The sequence below is a fragment of the Pleurodeles waltl genome, chromosome 1_1 (genome assembly GCF_031143425.1).
Source record: "Pleurodeles waltl isolate 20211129_DDA chromosome 1_1, aPleWal1.hap1.20221129, whole genome shotgun sequence".
Taxonomy (NCBI): Eukaryota; Metazoa; Chordata; class Amphibia; order Caudata; family Salamandridae; genus Pleurodeles; species Pleurodeles waltl.
The window spans coordinates 295,420,220-295,438,921 of record NC_090436.1 but is presented as its reverse complement, the minus strand read 5'-3'; the positions used below and the strand labels follow the sequence as shown (position 1 = coordinate 295,438,921).

Genomic DNA, 18,702 nt, shown 5'->3' with positions numbered 1-18,702 from the left:
GTATAAGAAGAAGACCCAAAACCCTAGACTTTTAGAATCTTTCTGGAATCAACTGGAACCTCTGCCCAGGAGAAGAGCTGAAGGAGGAGTACTGTCCGTTTGCTGTGTTGCTTTGCTGGATTGGCCTGCAGTTGCTGCTTCTGCCGGACAAGAGTGCAAAGGGTGAACTTTGCTGTCTGTCCTGCTTGAGAAAGTTCTCCAAGGGCTTGGAGTAGAGCTTGCCTCCTGTTGGAAGTCTCAGGGACACCAAAGACTTCAGTTTCCTTGACCTGCAGCAGTGAGAACTGTGTGTTTTGTGCTGCTCAAGAGGAGAAACCACCACCACGCCGCCAACGATGCCGCTGGCCTGCACCGCGACCTGCCGACGCCGCACGGAGTCGCATTGCCCCGTTTCGTACAGCGACCCTGGTCTCACTGGCGCCGTCATCGGATGACTTCACTGAGCTGCTGCTCGCACCGCGACCTGTGGGCCCTGCACTCTGGCATTGTCTGCTCACACCACAGCCTGGGCATCCCCGACGCCGCCGCTCCTGCTGACACCGGCGCCGTTGCCTGCACCGTGACCTGTGGACATTGCTCGTGAGGTACACAAAGCACCGTCCCGTCCCACACCGCAGCCCGGTCCACTGGCGCCAGCATCATCGACTCCTGTGTCGTCACCATGCATTTTGCCTACACCGTGGCCTGTGGGCACTGCGGGTGAGGGTCACGATGCACCGTCCCGCACCACTGACCTGGGCCTACCGAAGATAGCGCTTCAGCAACGACGATGCCGCTGCCTGCACCGTGACCTGTGAACACCGCACGTCGCACCGCCCCGCTTAACATCGCAGCCCTGGTCTCACTGACGCCGCTGGCTGCACCGTGACCTGTGGGCGCTGCACATTGCATCGTCCTCTTCGCACTGCAGCCCGACGCCATCCACGCCGGCGCACCTGAATTCGGCAACCTGGAGTTCGATCCGCAACGCGTGTGACTTCAAGGGCCCAACGACCCCTGCACCGACTCGGGAACTGACACCGCGACGTCAGTGATGCCGCTCTCCCGAGCTCACCGCGAGGATCACGATGCCCTGCAAATCCAAGCTACTGTTTGCGGGTCTTCCTGCCACCGTAGCTGGCCCGCAACGCCGTGGCCGGCTTGAACTGTTGGTTTTGTTGATCACAATGCCGTGATAGCCCCAGGTGGAGCTATCGACTTCGAGGAACTGTATTTTTGAGTAAATCTTGAAAAATTAATATTTTTATTATTGTTTGTTGGATTTTTATCATATTTGGTCTTGTTTTATATAGATAAATAGTGGCTATTTTTCTAAAACTGGTGTAGTGTCCGTTTGTAGTGTTTTCACTTATTACTGTGAGTTATGTGCAAATGCTTTACACATTACTTCTGAGATAAGCCTGACTGCTCGTGCCAAGCTACCAAGGGGGTGAGCAGGGGTTATCTCTCTTATCCTGACTAGAGTGAGGGTCCCTGCTTGGACAGGGTGCAAACCAACTGCCATCTAGAGACCCCATTTCTAACAGCTACTTACCCTGTAAGGATCTGTTGGTAGCATATAGTATTGTACATTCCCATGCGCATGCCCTCCTCTGCGGAAACCAGTATCTTTTTCATATCTCTTGCGTTCTGTATTTCTCTGCACATTGACCTTGACACAGCTTACTTTAAGTTCACACTCCGTACATACTCTCACCCTCTGTGTGATGCACAATCTAACATGGAGTTGGTTTCCATGCGCAATACACACTAAGAGGTGAAGTCATATTACATTTTGTCACTCAGCAGACGTCTTCAAACAGAAACAACTTTCAAACATTCAAGCCCAATACTAGATAGCAGGAGTATGATAAACATGTGAATCTACACCACTACATGCTATGAAGATGCTTACAGGGTAACTAGCATTTTCTTTCTCACGTAAAATGTGAAATATTTTTGTTATTTCATGGTTCCCTTTTATATATGAGTTTTATACCACTGTAGTTTTTTTTTTTAAATAACACACAACATATAGATGATACATAATGGATAATTGTAATCAGGTCTAATATTGCCATCAACAGGTTCTGGTGACATCATAAACCATCAGACCGAAGGCCAAGAGGTTTGTAAATGTCACCATAATCCAGAGATGGCAATATACCTGATTACACATGGTACATGCTATGTGACTTATAGATATTACATTTTTATTTTGTAGAAGTTACCTTGAAAAAGCTGTTTCTTCAAGGTGAACCTAACAACGTGCACTGACTGAAGTTCCAATATTTAGGGTTTATTTACCTTTCTTGAATACATTTTTGAGAAAACAATGGGCAGTGCTGAGGAATAGTGGATTTAGGCTATCTGTGGCAGCAGTGTTTACCACATAATTATTGATTTACTGTATTTGCAACATAATTTGCAAAATTTGAAGATTTCACCAGAAATGTTGTTCCAAGGTCAAATTTATAAAAAATAATACTACCAGAGAATGAGTTGCATTATTTGCATTTTAGCTACATACACCAACATGCTGCATAATCCTAGTAGCCTTGACAATGTGAAAGCTATGTATAGTGGTTTGGAGGCTATCAGTGTGATGATGAAACACATATTTTACAGGCAACCATGAAACATCTTTAATATTTCATGGTTCCCTTATACATATGGGATTTTATACCATTGCATTTTGAGATATGAAAGCACCAAAATATGCGTGTGTATATATCATATGAAATGTATTGCACCTGCATAATAAAAAAATGATTACTTTAGTATTACAATATTGTAAAAATGTCTTCTCTTTTTTGTGTAGGTGGATGAAAATCTAATTATGTATGAACACACGAGAAGTGAGGATATGGTATGGAGTGAAGAAGACTCCTTCTCATTTACTGTTGCATCACCACCTGCATTTCTTGTTGCCCAAATGTTTCAGATAACCATTTCTTATGATGCAATTGGACCTGAGAGACAAAGTCGACTTCTGGCAAATACAGGCAAGGAAGCATTGCACAGACCCTTTTATGTTCATGACCTGTCACGAAAATAATATAGATTCTAAAATAACTTACTTACACTGTGTGCTATCTCTTTCATTTTACCTACAGTCTAGACACACAGAGTTATTACATTTTATTTGAATGTTTCCATTTTCAAATCTTATCTTTTGACACTCCAATCAATTTCAGCTATTCCCTCAAACGTATAACATTTCTAAATTGTATAGTAAAGTGGTCTTAGCATTTCTAATTTTTCCTTGTTTGTTATGTGAAACGTTTTAACTGTGGGCCAAGGGTCCCCTAAAACTGGACTGTTACCTTCCTTTCACTGCAAACATTTTTATATTCAGCATTGTTAGGCGTAGACACCTGTGAAGCATTTCCCATGAAGGAAGGCTACATTTACACCCTTGGACTCGTCAGAGAATTTTACTTTGTTACATGCTTGCTTCCCTTGACAAGTTTTCCACCCACAGTGTGAAAACGTTATTGAAAGACAACTACATCATACAACTTTGTTTTTACTCCATCTGACAGTTACACTGTAAGGAATAATCATTTGTCAAGAGATGTCATTAATTACTCCTATAGACAGGAAGGCAGTTTCCCATTGGTTAGCCTTGGCCTTTTTCAGAACATGCACTAACAGAGGAGCTCATCTCCCTGGTTTATTTTTCAGCCATCAAAAGGGCCAACAGTGCCATGCCTCCCCTGAAATCTTGTTGGGATCAACTCTGAAGCTTCTTGGAGTCCCTCACAAAAGCACTATTTTCCCCACTTGTATACCCCTCATCCTGAAGTTGAGAGGTTTCTGTCCTTGAGACAGATCCTACTCCAACCTGAGAAGCATAAAACCTGGGGCTTGTAAACCTATGGGAAAATATTTCTCTACTAGACAGAGCAAAAAGATAAAGGGCTGTCTTCATCTCCGAGCTAGATTGTACTCGAGGTAGGTTTGTAATAGAGATGTGAATAAGCTTAACATTGTAGTCACAACAGCACAGTTACACACGTAGATCATTTTAGTAACTCTGCAATCCTGTTCCTCATCTCATTGTTTGATGTCAATGGTCCTAGGTCTTTAAAAACCTACCGTTGAAGTACTTCATATGACTGCCTTTGCTAAATCTGCAGACCTAGCCAAGAAAAGAAATATAGATGTCTTGGTAAAGGACCTTTTTAAAAAATTAATTCTTTACAAGAATATTGTAATCATCTCGGCCATCATTGAAAAGAATTCTTCCTCATCATTACTACTCCACCCCCCTGACAAGGTACGTAAATTAATAGCTTTAGTCAGAAAGAGTCTGTCCGCTCGCCAACATCGTCCAATCCCACGGCCTCAACATGGTCTCCACGCAGACGACACTCAGCTCATTCTCTCTCTCACGAAGGACCCCGCAACCACTAAGAACATCCTCCACACTGGACTTCACGCCATCGCCAACTGGGTGAAAGAAAGCCGCCTCAAGCTGAACTCGGAGAAGACTAAGATCATCATCTTTGGCCCCAACAGATCAGCATGGGACGACTCCTGGTGGCCTGCCACCCTGGGGTCGGCTCCAAAGCCCACCACACACGCACGCAACCCCTTGGCTTCATACTGGACTCTTTGCTCTCCATGACCCAGCAAGTCAATGCCATCTCATCCTCATGCTACAACTCCCTTTGCATGCTCCACAAGACCTTCAGATGGATCCCTGTGGAAACCAGAAGAACGGTCACCCGCGCCCTCGTCAGTAGCAGACTGGACTACGGCAATGCCCTCTATGCAGGAACAATGGCCAAGCTCCAGAAGAAACTCCAGCGCATCCAGAACGACTCAGCACGACTCATCCTCAACCTCCCTCACCACAAACACATCTCAGCCCACCTCAGAGACCTCCACTGGCTCCCTGTCCACAAAAGGATCGTCTTCAAGCTCCTGATCCACGCTCACAAAGCTCTCCACGACGCCGGACCAGCCTACCTCAACGAGCATGTCAACTTCCACATCCCTACACGCCAGCTCTGCTCCACCAACCTTGCCCTCACAACCGTCCCCCGTATTCACCGTACCACATCCGGTGGTAGATCCTTCTCCCACCTTGCTGCCAAAACCTGGAACTCCCTCCCCGTCAACCTATGTCTGACCCAGGACCTCTTGACCTTCAGGAAGCACCTCAAGACCTGTAGCACCCCACATCCACCCCCCCCCCCCCCCCCAGTGCCTTGAAACCCTTCCGGGTGAGTAGCGCGCTTAACAAATCACTGATTGATTGATTGATTGATTGATTGATTTAATATCATCAACTGCATTAGGAAAATAAATTTGATGGTTCTACTGGACTGCTATGACTGGCTTCTGTGAGATTCTTTAGCTGCTCCAAATTTGCAGGGCTTTCACAGAATGGTTAATAATAAAATCATTGTATACTACCAGATCATCCATGTAGGAAAGGCTATGAGTGATCTAAATGCTCATACGTATTACCTAGCTTTTCCAGGAAGCATGCACTGTGGAACATCGCTTGGGGCTTAAGCCTGATGTCTGACAAAAAATCATGGGCCCATCTTTTTTTCCAAAATATGCTGATAACAAAATAAACAAAAATGAATTTTGAAGCAGACATCCACAAAAACAAAATCACATAGAGAAGACCTCACCCTGGCCGGTACAGATCAATGGGCCTGGTTTAGAGATTGGCAGATGGGTACTCCATCACAAGCGTAACGGATATCCCCTCTGCCGTATTATGATTTCCATTAGAAATAATGGAATCGTAAAACACGGACAGGATATCTGTCATGTTTGTGACGGAGTAACCCCCTCTGCCAAACTCCAAATCAGGCCCTTAGTATTGATGGTTATCCCAACAGTAGGTTTAAACTCCATACTATCAGAAATTATGGCATAGATGAGTGGTTCCCAAACTTTATCGATCTTCGGCTCCCGTGGCCTTTTGGCCTTTGGCCACGGCTTCCCATTATGTTACTTTTTTTTGTCAGGTGGGGGGGTGTAAGCCCGGCCGTGGGAGTGCTTCCAATTTTCTCCCTGGAAATAATTGGGATGAAGCCAATGAAGGTATTTTAACTATGGATGTAACAAAATAAAAATATACCAGTTTTTTTATAAAAAAAACTTTAATTCATTAAGTCAGAAACAATACTTTTCAGCACAGGGGGTCAGCATATGGATTTGCTTAAAACTATTTTTTGTTTTAAAAAATTGCCTCTAGTGTGCTGGAGGAGAAGAGACTTTTTTCTATTGTGGGTAATTAGAGTGAGGGAAGAGACTGTGTTACATTTTTCAGAAGTGCCCAATCCTATTGGTATTACCATGTGTAAATGTACTGACTTTGCCAGTCTTAGAATGGCAGAATAGTGAGTTGACTTTCTGAGGAATCTGCAAATTATTCTAAGATCTCTACACTAAGCTAAGCTTCTGAGCGACCTTAATGGTATACTTTCTTGAGAATATTTTACTATCTGGGTACAACTTTGCAGCAGACACTGTAACATTGAAGCTATCCAGCAGAAGTTGAAACAAGCTTGTGTTAAACTAAATCCTGTGGTAGGCACACTAGTAGATAAGAAACTAATGCAGCTTTGATTTGAAAGTGAACCTAGTGCGTGAATCCTTGGTAGCTAGCGCTGAGATAGTGTGCTCTTCTTTGCTTCAAGTCAATATGGCAGGAGACATCATATGGTCTAATTCAGATATGTTATCTGCCATTTAGGGGGGTAATTTATAACAGAATCTTATAGACCCAGTACATCTGTAATCCCGGGAACAGAAGGAATAACAGTCTCACTATTCTATCAGCACTCCCTTTCAACCTGCAATGCTCGTCTGTAGCAAATATAAAACTATAATTCCAGTTAGACTAAAGATGCAGCATATCCTTCTAAGGTTTAAAGTTGCATATTTTATCACAGTATTTGTTATAACATTATTGTATGTCGATCAAAAGGCTAAGGCTGAAATCTTCATTCATAAAATTCAGACGTCAGTAAACCCAGATCTGCATCATGCTGGTTTCTCCGAGGCAGAGCTTTGCTGGCTCAGGCCTCACATGCCTTAATGGTTTCTTTTGGTTAGTAAACCTAGTCATGTTTTCATGTACACACTCTGTCCTTTGCCCAGATGAAATTTTCAACAGATTAAAGGCTGTATCTTATTTCAGTACACGAGCACCCCCTAGAGCAGTGGTCTCCAAACTTTACAATGCTGCACCCCCCCACACTTGAAAAATAAAAATCATTGGCCCCCCTTCAGAATTTTATACATTTTTTTTATAAAGTTGACAAAGTTTAAATATGTCTAGACTATTTAAACATTGCAGTTAAGTACTGTTGCCTTTTTTAAAAATGCATTAACATGTTTCTGCTTAAAACAAAACACTGTTATCTGTTTAATTCTTATTTTGTCCAGAGCCTGGCGCCCCTCCTTGTACCGCTCCCCAGTTTGAAGACCCCTGCCCTAGAGGCATTTCTTCCTCTTTTTAGTATTTTTTTCCCCTGTTCAAATAATTTTATGAGATTTCCTGAAGAGGAAAGCAAATGTAAAAGTTCTCACACACAGAGTATACACGTTTCAGTAGTACCATACCCTTGTAGCAGAGAGGCTGAGATCATGTATGCTTTGTGCCTCATTTGTTCGGAGCGCCTCTGGCTAATTTTGATGGCGCACCAGGGTGCTGTGGCGCACAGATTGTTTTTTTTGTCTATGCCAGCAGATCCCATTCTCCTAGCAGCAGCAAAGACAACAGACCTGAAGAAGAGCATTCCAGCTCACAGTTGAGCTTTGAACACCTCAGTGACATAACCACCAACCAATACATTTGCTTGTTGTATATGTGGCTACAGATATGCATGCTGTGCATACCACTGCGATCTAGTGTTTGGCTCAGGTGTTTGCAACTTGTTTTTCTTCAAACAAATCTTTGGAGTCACAAATTATAGTGACTCCTCCTGTTACTGGTAATGTGACTGGACATCAGCTCCATTGTTTCTTCTCCTCAGCCAGGTTTGAGCATGTGTCCACTGAGCTTCAGGTCGATGCCTTGCAGTGTGTGTTGTAGGGCACTTTAGGATTCTTCATTGCAGTTGGTGTAAACAATTGGTGCTTGCATTACCTTTCGGTCTCACTGCGACCTTCATCGGGCTCAGTGACCAGGTTCGACTTGACACTCCCCTTTGGGGCTTTCTCCTTCATCTTTTCCCTTTAAAAGGCTGACTGTGTGATGGAAAAGCCTCCATCTCAAAACTGTCCACAGTGTTGTGCAAAGTATCCCTGGACAGACTTCCACCAGCTTTGCAACCTTTGTCTCTCCCCAGGGCATGACGAGTCCTCCTGCTCCACCTGCCTTGCTTCTGCTCCAAAAAGGCATTGGGATATCAGAACTCACTGCGCCACCTATGGCGTAGCGGCAAGGAGACAACACCCTGGGCCTCTTTAGGGACTGAAACATCAAGGAGCAGATGGAGCTGGGGCGTTCAGGCAAACAACTCCTTTATTTCAGCCTTGAGCCAAATTACGATTTGCAGTCCAAGCAGGAAGAACCACAGGTTCTTACGGTATAACCATGGATATTATTGACCATGAGTGCTACGTTCCCACCTCTGCCATCTCTGTAACTTCTAACTCAGGCCAAGCCCCGTCCTTCACTACAGGAACATCCCATTCTCCAGCCTCTACATGAGGAGCTTGATGCCGGACAGAAGCAGTTCCTCATTCACCTGCAACCAGCAGGATTATCAACCAGCCTACTCCAAAGGATCAGGCCTCTATACCTCACAGGAGGAAATTGTCTTTTGAGGAGGCTCTAGCTCTCTACCTCCTATACCCCTCCTTCTCCACCTCCCTATTCTCCTCCTCATCTCCCACCCTCTCCCCCTTCTTCTTTCCCTGTATCACCTCAAACACTGGGAAGCCCTCTCCCTCAATCACCAGAGGTTTCCCCACACTCTCCCCTTGGGATTTAAGTCCTACTTATCCACTCAATCTTGACAAAGTTGTGACGCTGTGAAGACCGGTTGCGCCCCAATTGCGGGCCGTGGTCAGATCAGCAGTCAGTGTCTCGGACGGCCGTTTCTGCCGCAGACCGCTTTTCGGGTTGCAACCTGTTTTTTCGGGCCGCAGCACGACCTGAAACTTTGCCTTTGGGCTCTGTTTCACGCTGCACCCACCTTTTACCCCCCCTAGTTTTACTTACCTGCTTTTTCTACTGTTTTTCTTCTTTACTTCTTTCTTCTCTTTTTCTTTTTTGTTTCTTCTTGGCCATATTTTCTCTTTCCCGGGAGTCTGTGTTCCTTCCCTGCATGCGCTTTCCCTACTTTTTATACTACGGCTATTTTTCCATTTACCTTAATGTGGCTTTTCCCAATCCATGATGGTGTCTTCATTACTTCCTGCATGTCAGTATATAAGCACAGTTGGTCTTCTGTTCCTTGCGTTGCAAACACTTCCGTTCCAGGTTTTGTGCTCCTGTATCCTGTGATTTTGGACTTCACCTGCTTTTCCCTGTCTACAGTTTTTGTTCAAGATTTTTTGTGCCACACTTTTTCTTTATATCTTTTTCAGCAGTTCCTTGATCCGAGGTTTTTCCCAAGTTTGGGTTTTTTCCTCTGGGACTACTTCTGGAGGATACGGCCTGCTTGGTGTTCTATTATCAGCAGCACCGTGGCTACTGGAAAGGGTGGCCCCTACCTTGGTCAATCTAGAACAAGCAAGAAACCTTGTGGTGCCCAGAGACTGGCAGATTATAGCGGTAAGAAGCGTTCAGGTCGTAACAAAAGTGTCTTGCCGTGGTAGATGCCCATCTCAGGAGGATCAGCATCCCGATGTTTCCTCACATGGACGACTGGCTGAGCAAGAGCTTATATGAACTCTTACCTAAACCACCATAGACCTACTGCACAATCTAGGGTTCATCATCAATACTGTAAAACCACAGTTTCAGCCCCTTCAGTTTCAACCCTAAGAATCCCGATACGATCCTTAGTCCTGTGGTGACCCGTGGGATGACTAGGATGTTGACTTACCTGGAGATACTGACCCAGACCTTTATTCTGCCAAATCATCCCGCCAGATAACAGTATCTCTTACAGCGAGGTTCTGGATCGGGCCACCGCCTTTCATAAGGTGGAGTTGTACAAGGTCCAGCAGGGTGAGGATCAAATCAAAATCAAATCATTAACATTTATAAAGCGCGCTACTCACCCGTGAGGGTCTCAAGGCGCTAGGGGAAAAAGGGGGAGTTATCGCTGCTCGAACAGCCAGGTCTTTAGGAGTCTCCGGAAAGCGGAGTGGTCCTGGGTGGTCCTGAGGCTGGTGGGGAGGGAGTTCCAGGTCTTGGCCGCCAGGAAGGAGAAAGATCTCCCACCCGCCGTGGAGCGGCGGATGCGAGGGACAGCAGCGGGTGCGAGGCCAGAGGAGCGGAGGAGGCGGGTGGGGACGTAGATGCTGAGGCGTCTGTTGAGGTATTCCGGTCCCTTGTCGTGGAGGGCTTTGTGTGCGTGGGTGAGAAGTCGGAAGGTGATCCTTTTGCTGACTGGGAGCCAGTGCAGGTGTCTCAGGTGTGCGGAGATGTGGCTGCTGCGGGGTATGTCGAGGATGAGGCGGGACGAGGCGTTTTGAATGCGTTGCAGGTGATTTTGGAGTTTGGCTGTGGTCCCGGCGTAGAGGGTGTTGCCGTAGTCCAGGCGGCTCGTGACGAGGGCGTGGGTCACGGTTTTTCTGGTGTCGGCGGGGATCCAGCGGAAGATCTTGCGGAGGATGCGGAGGGTGAGGAAGCAGGCGGAGGACACAGCGTTGACTTGCTTGGTCATGGTGAGAAGAGGGTCCAAGATGAAGCCGAGGTTGCGGGCGTGGTCTGTGGGGGTCGGTGCGGTGCCGAGGGCTGTGGGCCACCAGGAGTCGTCCCAGGCGGACGGGGTGTTGCCGAGGATGAGGACTTCCGTTTTTTCAGAGTTCAGCTTTAGGCGGCTGAGCCTCATCCAATCTGCGACGTCCTTCATACCCTCTTGTAGGTTGGTCTTGGCGCTGGCGGGGTCCTTGGTGAGGGAGAGTATAAGTTGCGTGTCGTCGGCGTAGGAGGTGATGATGATGTCGTGCTTGCGTACGATGTTGGCGAGGGGGCTCATGTAGACATTGAAGAGTGTCAGGCTGAGTGATGAGCCTTGGGGTACGCCGCAGATGATCTTGGTGGTTTCTGAGCGAAACGGAGGGAGGTAAACTCTTTGGGAACGGTTTGAGAGGAAGGAGGCGATCCAGTCCAGGGCCTGGCCTTGGATTCCGGTGGAGCGGAGGCGGGTGATTAGGGTGCGGTGACAGACGGTGTCAAAGGCAGCCGAGAGGTCGAGCAGAATGAGGGCGACTGTTTCACCGTTGTCCATCAGGGTTCTGATGTCGTCAGTGACTGAGATGAGGGCGGTTTCAGTGCTGTGGTTGGTTCGGAATCCGGTTTATGAGGGGTCGAGCAGGTTGTTGTCTTCCAGGAAGGTGGTCAGCTGTTTGTTGACGGTCTTCTCTATTACTTTGGCTGGGAAAGGCAGAAGAGAGATGGGGCGGAAGTTTTTCAGGTCGCTCGGGTCAGCCGTAGGTTTCTTTAGTAGGGCGTTGACTTCGGCGTGTTTCCAGCATTCGGGGAAGGTAGCAGAAGAAAAAGAAGAGTTGATGACGGTCTGGAGGTGCGGGGCGATGATGTCGTCGGCTTTGTTAAAGATGAAGTGCGGGCAGGGGTCCGAAGGGGCGCCGGAGTGGATAGAGTTCATGATGGATTTGGTTTCTTCCGTGTTGATGTGGGACCAGTTGTTGAGGGTGATGGCCGTGGATGCCGGTTCGGTGGTGTTTGGTTGGGTCTGGTGTCCGAAGCTGTCGTGGAGGTCGCTAATCTTGCGATGGAAGAAAGTGGCGAGGGATTCGCACAGATCCTGTGAGGGTGTGACGGCGTTATCGTTGGCGCTGGGGTTGGAGAACCCCTTGACAATGCTGAAGAGTTCTCTGCTGTTGTGTCTGTTTTTGTCCAGTCTGTCGGTGAAAAAGTTCCTTTTGGCGGCGCGGATCAGGTGGTGGTGTTCGCGGGTAGCGTTCTTGAGGGCGGTCATGTTGTCAGCCTGTCAGGATGTCCTCATGGAGATTCTGTCCTTCACCCAGACTATCCTGCGGTTCTTCCCTATGCTTAAAGGAATGCTGAAAACCGCCGCTGAAGTATTCAAGGAGCTGGTAAAAGCCAGATTGTCACCCCAAGGGTAGACAGAAAATATAAACCATCCATACATCACTGGACAACTTCCTCCAGAATTCCTCATGGTCCATATGGCCTGCAACACCCAAGGCACTGGCACTGGCAGCACACCTCCACCAGACAAGGGAAGCAGGAAGAGCAAAGTGGCTGGTAAGCAGGTCACCACTCAGTCAGCACCCCACTGGTGGTTTGTCAATTCCATCTGCCTGATCACCAGGTATGATTGGGCCCACTAGGACAAGCTGGAGCATCTTCTCCAACATCTCCCAGAAAAATACAGGAAAATTGCCCATGAGTTTATTTCTGAGGAGAAGATTATTTCAAATACCACTGTACGGTGTACCTTGTACGCTGCTAATACTCTGGTGTGAGGCATCAACTGTAGCATCCTCATCTAGCGCCATGCCTGATTGTGTCTCTGGCTTCAAGCCAGAAGTACAGCAACATCTGCTCAACCTTTCCTTAGATGGGGAGCACCACTTAGGAATGCAGGGTGACTAGATGCTTGGAAAGATGAAGAAAGACATGGATATAGCCAAGGCTATAAATGGACTCTAGAGACTTCTCCCCATGGTTCCTTTTGCAGGTCCAAGTGGGTAGGGTGGCAGGACCACCTCCCTCGAAGCCACTACCTCCTATTATAGGCTTCAGCAGTGGTCTTCATGTGGCTTTTCAATGGGAACCAACAGGGGTAACAACTCTTGGGGCAGAGGAAAGGAGGTGTGGCTTAGGGAGCTACCTCTTCTAAACAGTGACTTACTTTCCTTTCTTCCCAGTCATACTACATCTGTCGGGGGGGAATACTTCAGGGGTTGCTGACATGGTGGGATATCACCTCCAATCAGTGGTTTCTTTCCATTATAGGACAGGCTACTGGTTAGAGCTCACTGCAATCCCACCAAACATCCAGCCCCACAGACCCCCTCTCCCCAGAACATCAGCGCCTCCATCAAGAAGAAGTAGAGGCTCTCATTTGCAAAGGGGTCATACAACCTGTGGTGGCACACCAATGTTGCAAAGGAGTGTACACCCTATGCTTCCTTGTAACCAAGAAGGACTGATTACTTCAGCCTATACTCCGTCTCAAGCCACTCAGCGAATACATCCTGTCAGAGCACTTCCATCTGGCTATGCTCCAGAATGTCATCCCTCTACTTCAGTAAGGCAACTTCATAACTGCAATCGACCTGATAGATGCCTACTTTCACATCCTAATCTATCTTGCACATTGCTGATACCTCACCTGGTAAGTGGTCATCACTTTCACCTTCGGGGTTACCACGACCCCCAGGGTGTTCACAAAGTGACTTGCCATGGTAGCCCTCATCTCAGGAGGATCAGCATCCATGTGTTCCCTTAATTGGATGATGGGTGATCAACAACTCATATGAACAACAATATTTGGCTGATACCCAGACCTCAAAGACCTATTGCACAATCTAGGGTTCACCATCAACATTAAAGACCCAACTTCAGCCCTTCCTATGGGAAGTCCTCAGCTCAGTAACTGAAAAAGCTTATCTCAGTCAAGTGTGGGTCCAGGCTTTCCAGTTGTTACTGCTCCTTTTAAAGCCAGATTGTGAAATAACCGTCAAGTTGGTCATGCACCTCCTAAGCATGATAGCCCTTGCACTGCCATATATCCTCAAGCAAGATGACGCATGTACCTGTTGCATGAGAGCCTCACTGCACAATCGTCACAAGCGGAGAGTCACTGGGGAGATGGAGTCTTGATTTGGGCCAACACACATTGCTTTCTGCAGTGGTGAAACAGCAACTGTCTGTTGCATGACCATCCTTTCCTTGACCCAGTTCTACATGTGAGCATCACAACGAATGCTTCCCTAACTGACTTGGGTGCATATTTTCAGGAATTGACCATTTCAGACATGTGGGCACCACACCAACTGGGTCTTCACATCAACCACCTACAGTTACTGGCCTTCCGGTTAGCACTCATAGTTTCTTCTGCTAATTAAATACAAGGTGGTCCTCATCAGCACTGACATGACCACCATGTGCTACCTCCAGAACAGTGCTTACTCACCACAGTTGTCACCATTAGCTCAGGGCATTTGGCAGTAGGCACTTTCCCGCAAAGTCCATCTACTGGTGCAGTACTTTCCAGGAGTGAGTGACTAATGACTTTGCAGACCAGCTCAGCAGGATGCAGCGACCAGCCCACAAGTGGGAAGTCCACTCACAAGTCCTACTCCTGTACTTCCAATGATGGGTTCCCCTTCACCACCGCTTAAAATACCAGATTCCCTCACCCTCAGTCTTTTATCCAACGCACCATGGACGAACTGGTCAGGGATATTTTCCTGTGCTTTTCCACCTCTCCCACTCTTTCTGTTCATGGATCGGATGCTTTGGCAAACATCCTTCACTTTCTCCCTGGTGGCTCCCACCTGGGCCAGGCAACAATAGTTCATCACCCTTCCCGACCTGTCCTTACTGCCACATGAGAAGCTGCTCAATCAGCCAGACCTTCTCACTCAGAACCAGGACACAGTCAGGCACCCGAACCACAAAAAGCTCAATTTCGTAATTTGGCTCCTGAAGTCCGGCTACCTCATTCTGCCTCCTGGCACTATGGACATCCTCAAGGAGGGCCATGGACCCACAACATGGGCCTACTATAGGCCAAATGGATAAGATTTTTTCTCTACTGCCTCCCTTAAACACATTGACTCTTTCAAGCCAGCAGTCCAAGGAATAGGGCTTAATTCATATCTTGGCAGCAGTGTTGGAGTATACATACCGCCAGGGTGATAATTAGCCGGCCAAATGTGAAAGCAGCAAACCTTAGGTTTAATCACTGGGGGCCTACTTACTCTCTGTCATGATTAAACCCCTCTGACTGCCCTATGGAGTAAGGGGCGCCAAAAGAAGTCCTCCACTTTCACCCACCTAATTTAGATGGGGGTGAATTAGAGGTCAGTTTTCACTGCCTGTCATCACCAGGTAAACCCTGGTGGTAAGGGGCAGTGTATACTGCTAAATGCTCCCCTTATTATGGGAGAAGACTTCCCAGGTGAGGGGAGCATTTTATTTTTATTTTTAAAAAGAAAATCCCACTTCAGAGTTTTCTTTTTGAAGATAAAAAAAGAAGATTTTGATGCAGGGCTCCATCATATTGAAAGAGCCCTGCACCAATCTGTAAGCAACATTGATAGGAACTGCCATGACGGTGGTTCCTACCAATGCTTTAGAAATGACCACAAGTTTGGTGATCATTTCTGAACTTGGCAAACAGCACCTCTGTCCAGCCAATGATTAATTAACTCTGTCTCCTCGAAGGAGAAATGGGCTGCCCACCATCAGATAAATTAAGGGTGGGCGGATCTCACAGAGTTCTACTCTGCGCAATTCCGCGGAGTTAGCTAAAACCTCAGTGAAATTCCACGGAGTTCTGCGTGCGGCGGAATGCCGCCTGCCCTAGAAACCCGGCCCAACCCTGCTTACCTCTTCTGAGATCGGGCACATCAGGGTGGCCATAGGCAGCAAAAGCTGCAATTTCAGGCCTCTTGTGCCGGCTGGCCTGGAGCCTACTGCTCTCAACCAGACCCGCACACTTCCTTTCACCAACTTCCCTCGTTCACAAACTTGCTACGGAGGGCCAAGCACACCCACTGTCTTGTACCATGCTTGCAATCAGTTTTTCTGCACTTACACACAGCCACAGACCACCCTTTCTTTAGGGCCCTGCAGTAACAGCAGCAAACCAGCTCATCACTAGCAGCCTGGCATTTTCACAAAGTACCTAGCCTTGCTTGCCACTGGGTTCTAAGGCACTCCTTCAGGCCACACCCACCTCTGTCTAGTGGGAGCAAATCTTGTCCATGCCCAGTACCTGCCCTCATGTGCACATAGAAGACAAGGCGAAACAAGGGTCTGACCTGAATGCTGTCTGGGTCCAGGGTCCCTTTTGCCAGCAGCTGGGCTCTCTACCTCCCTCTGCCCCCTAATCCCGGGCTGCTGACGACAGTGAAAGGAGGGAGGCCTGGATACGGAGCTGGTACTGTGGTGCAGCCCTCAGCAAAATCTCACTAAACATGAAACAACAAGCTGTATTAGACTAGGCTAACCCCAGTTAGTTAACACATAGTTAATCATGCATATTGTAGTAGACACACAATTTTTCTAATCAATGGTACTTAGAACGTTTAAAATTGTTTAACTTGCGCCCTACAATGAGAAACACATGCATATTGCAGTGTATGCAAATTTTTAATGCCTGTCCATCTCAGAAACAAAACCATAAAACCTACTTGATGCGTACACATTTTCACAATAGTCAATCAAATGCGTGCATATTGCAGAGAACATTAGCACAGGACCTACTCTGTACTTGCTGATGTTTTTTTGGTAGGCCAGTAAGCGCACACACACTTCAGATTCAGAAAAGAGTGGGGAGTGCTGTAGCCCCCTTTAGAAGTTATATTGACGTGACGTCACCAAGACGGCCGCCCCTCTTTGAGGAGTCCTAAAATGCACAGGCTGAACAAGGAAGTTAGCAGGCTGTGAAATACGGACAGCAAGGCTGCGGTGTGTGTGTTTTGCCATCTGCTCCTCCCCAGATGAACAGGCAGGGAAACCTTTGTTTGCTCTTGTTTGGTGGGAGCAATTTCAAAACTCCTGCCAAGTGAGACCAAACACTAAGTAAGCTCCCTCCGGCCGGGTGCATGAAATGGAAAATGCTCCAGCCCAGTGGGAGCAGACATTTCATCTGTTTTCCCCATCCACAGAGAATGGGGTCCCCCGGGCGAAATCTACCCGGGAGGGGGCTATGTGCCTCCCCCTTTTGCATATGGCAGGGCCCCGGAAAATGGGGTCGGGCTGAAATCAACCCAGGGAATGGGGGCTGTGTGCCCCCTCTTCCCATAAATATTATGGTAGGCCCCAGGGATGGGGTACCCAGGGCCAAAAATGGCCCGGGAGGGTGGCCACATGCCCCCAACCTAAAAGATAGCACCCGGCTCCAGTTGATGGGGTCCTCAGGCCAAGATTGGCCCAGGGAGAGGGACACATGACCATGGCTGTGTGCCCCCCTCCCACTGAAATATGTTGCTGTGCCCTAAGTGATGGGGTCCCTGGGGCCAAAAGCAGCCTGGGTAGGGTGCCCATGCCTCCTCTCCCTAAAAAGAGCACCATGCCTCGGAGGATGGGGGTCCTTGTGCACACCGGGGAGAAGGCCCACGGGTTGACTGGCTTTGGGTGGCTGGCTGCAGGGCCATCACCCCGCCATGCACACTCCAAGTCTTTGCACAGCGGTGGTTGGATTAACATAATGGAATTAAATATTACTTCACGTTAAGAAACCATAGAAATTCACTGAAAAAAACAAAGGTAACAGGGACTTTATAGTTAGGAACTAGCATTAAAAAAGTAGTAATTCACTGAAATAAACAAAGGTTACAGGGATGTTATAGTTAGGAAATAGAATTTAAAAAAATCTTGGAATTTCAGCACAAAACCAAAGGTTACAGGAACATTATATTTAAGTTCAGATTTTACACACAGAAAACCATAGACATTCAATAGTTATGGTTATCTCCAGTAACTATAACTCATCCCCTAAAGTAACTACAACTTGCACCCTTGCTCCACACTGCTAATTACCACACATATTGCATCACTCATGACATCTTCAATGACACCATTATTAATATCACTGCAACATTTGCTCTAAAAGTATTGAAGAGAAAACTGTGTATTATTGGGAGGGAGTTAAAGTTGCCTTAGGGCACGAGTTATAGTTACTTGAGATAACCGGAACTATAACTTCAAAATTTATATGGTTTTGTGTGTGTAAAATTTGAACCTAACTATAGTGTCCCTGTAACCTTTGTTTTTTTTAGTGAATATTTATATTTTGTCTATATGTATTACCTAGTGGTGGACCCCCACTAGCTAGTTATAGTTAGGACGTAGTTTCTATAGAGAAAGCATTTTTTGTTTTGCTAATAACTTTGGCGCCATTTGATGAATCTTCACAAAAGTTTCCAAGAAAATACAACACTAACTTAGCTGCTGTTTAGGAAGTTTCTGGATGATCCATCAAGCGGGGCCGAGAAAAAGGGGGTGTTCCAAAAATGCATTTGCCCCAGTCATTTTTCCATAGGGATTTTTGAACATCGATAGAGGCCAAACTACTGGACGAAATTACACTAAATTTGGCACAAAGGTAGCTCATGCTCTAGGAAGAGGCCCTTTTGTTAATTGATGTAAATTCGTTCAGTAGTTTTTGAGAAATTAAAGAAAATCCAAATTTGTATATATAGTGACGCAAAGGCTTGGCTTTCCCTCCTGATCTCATGCTGACATCTGATTGGGTGGTAACACTTCCACAAGAAAGTGTTGGCAGCCACGTTGGGACTTGGCTTCAGCCGGGTCCCAGAAAACAAGATAAAAAAAAACAAAAGGGGCAAGGGTAGGGATATCCTGAAACTCTTAGCTCTGGTACTGGGGTCCCAGAGGAA

At 46.9% G+C, this 18,702-nt stretch overlaps 1 protein-coding gene across 2 annotated transcripts in view; it reads left to right on the top strand.

Moving 5' to 3' along the window:
• LOC138283820 (chondroitin sulfate proteoglycan 4-like) overlaps positions 1-18,702 on the top strand; it is a 349,745-nt gene that overhangs the window by 289,421 nt on the left and 41,622 nt on the right. For both annotated transcript variants that reach the window (XM_069221947.1, XM_069221953.1), the window contains one exon: positions 2,801-2,984. In XM_069221947.1, the coding sequence (XP_069078048.1) occupies positions 2,801-2,984 (184 nt within the window). The remainder of the gene's footprint in view (positions 1-2,800; positions 2,985-18,702) is intronic.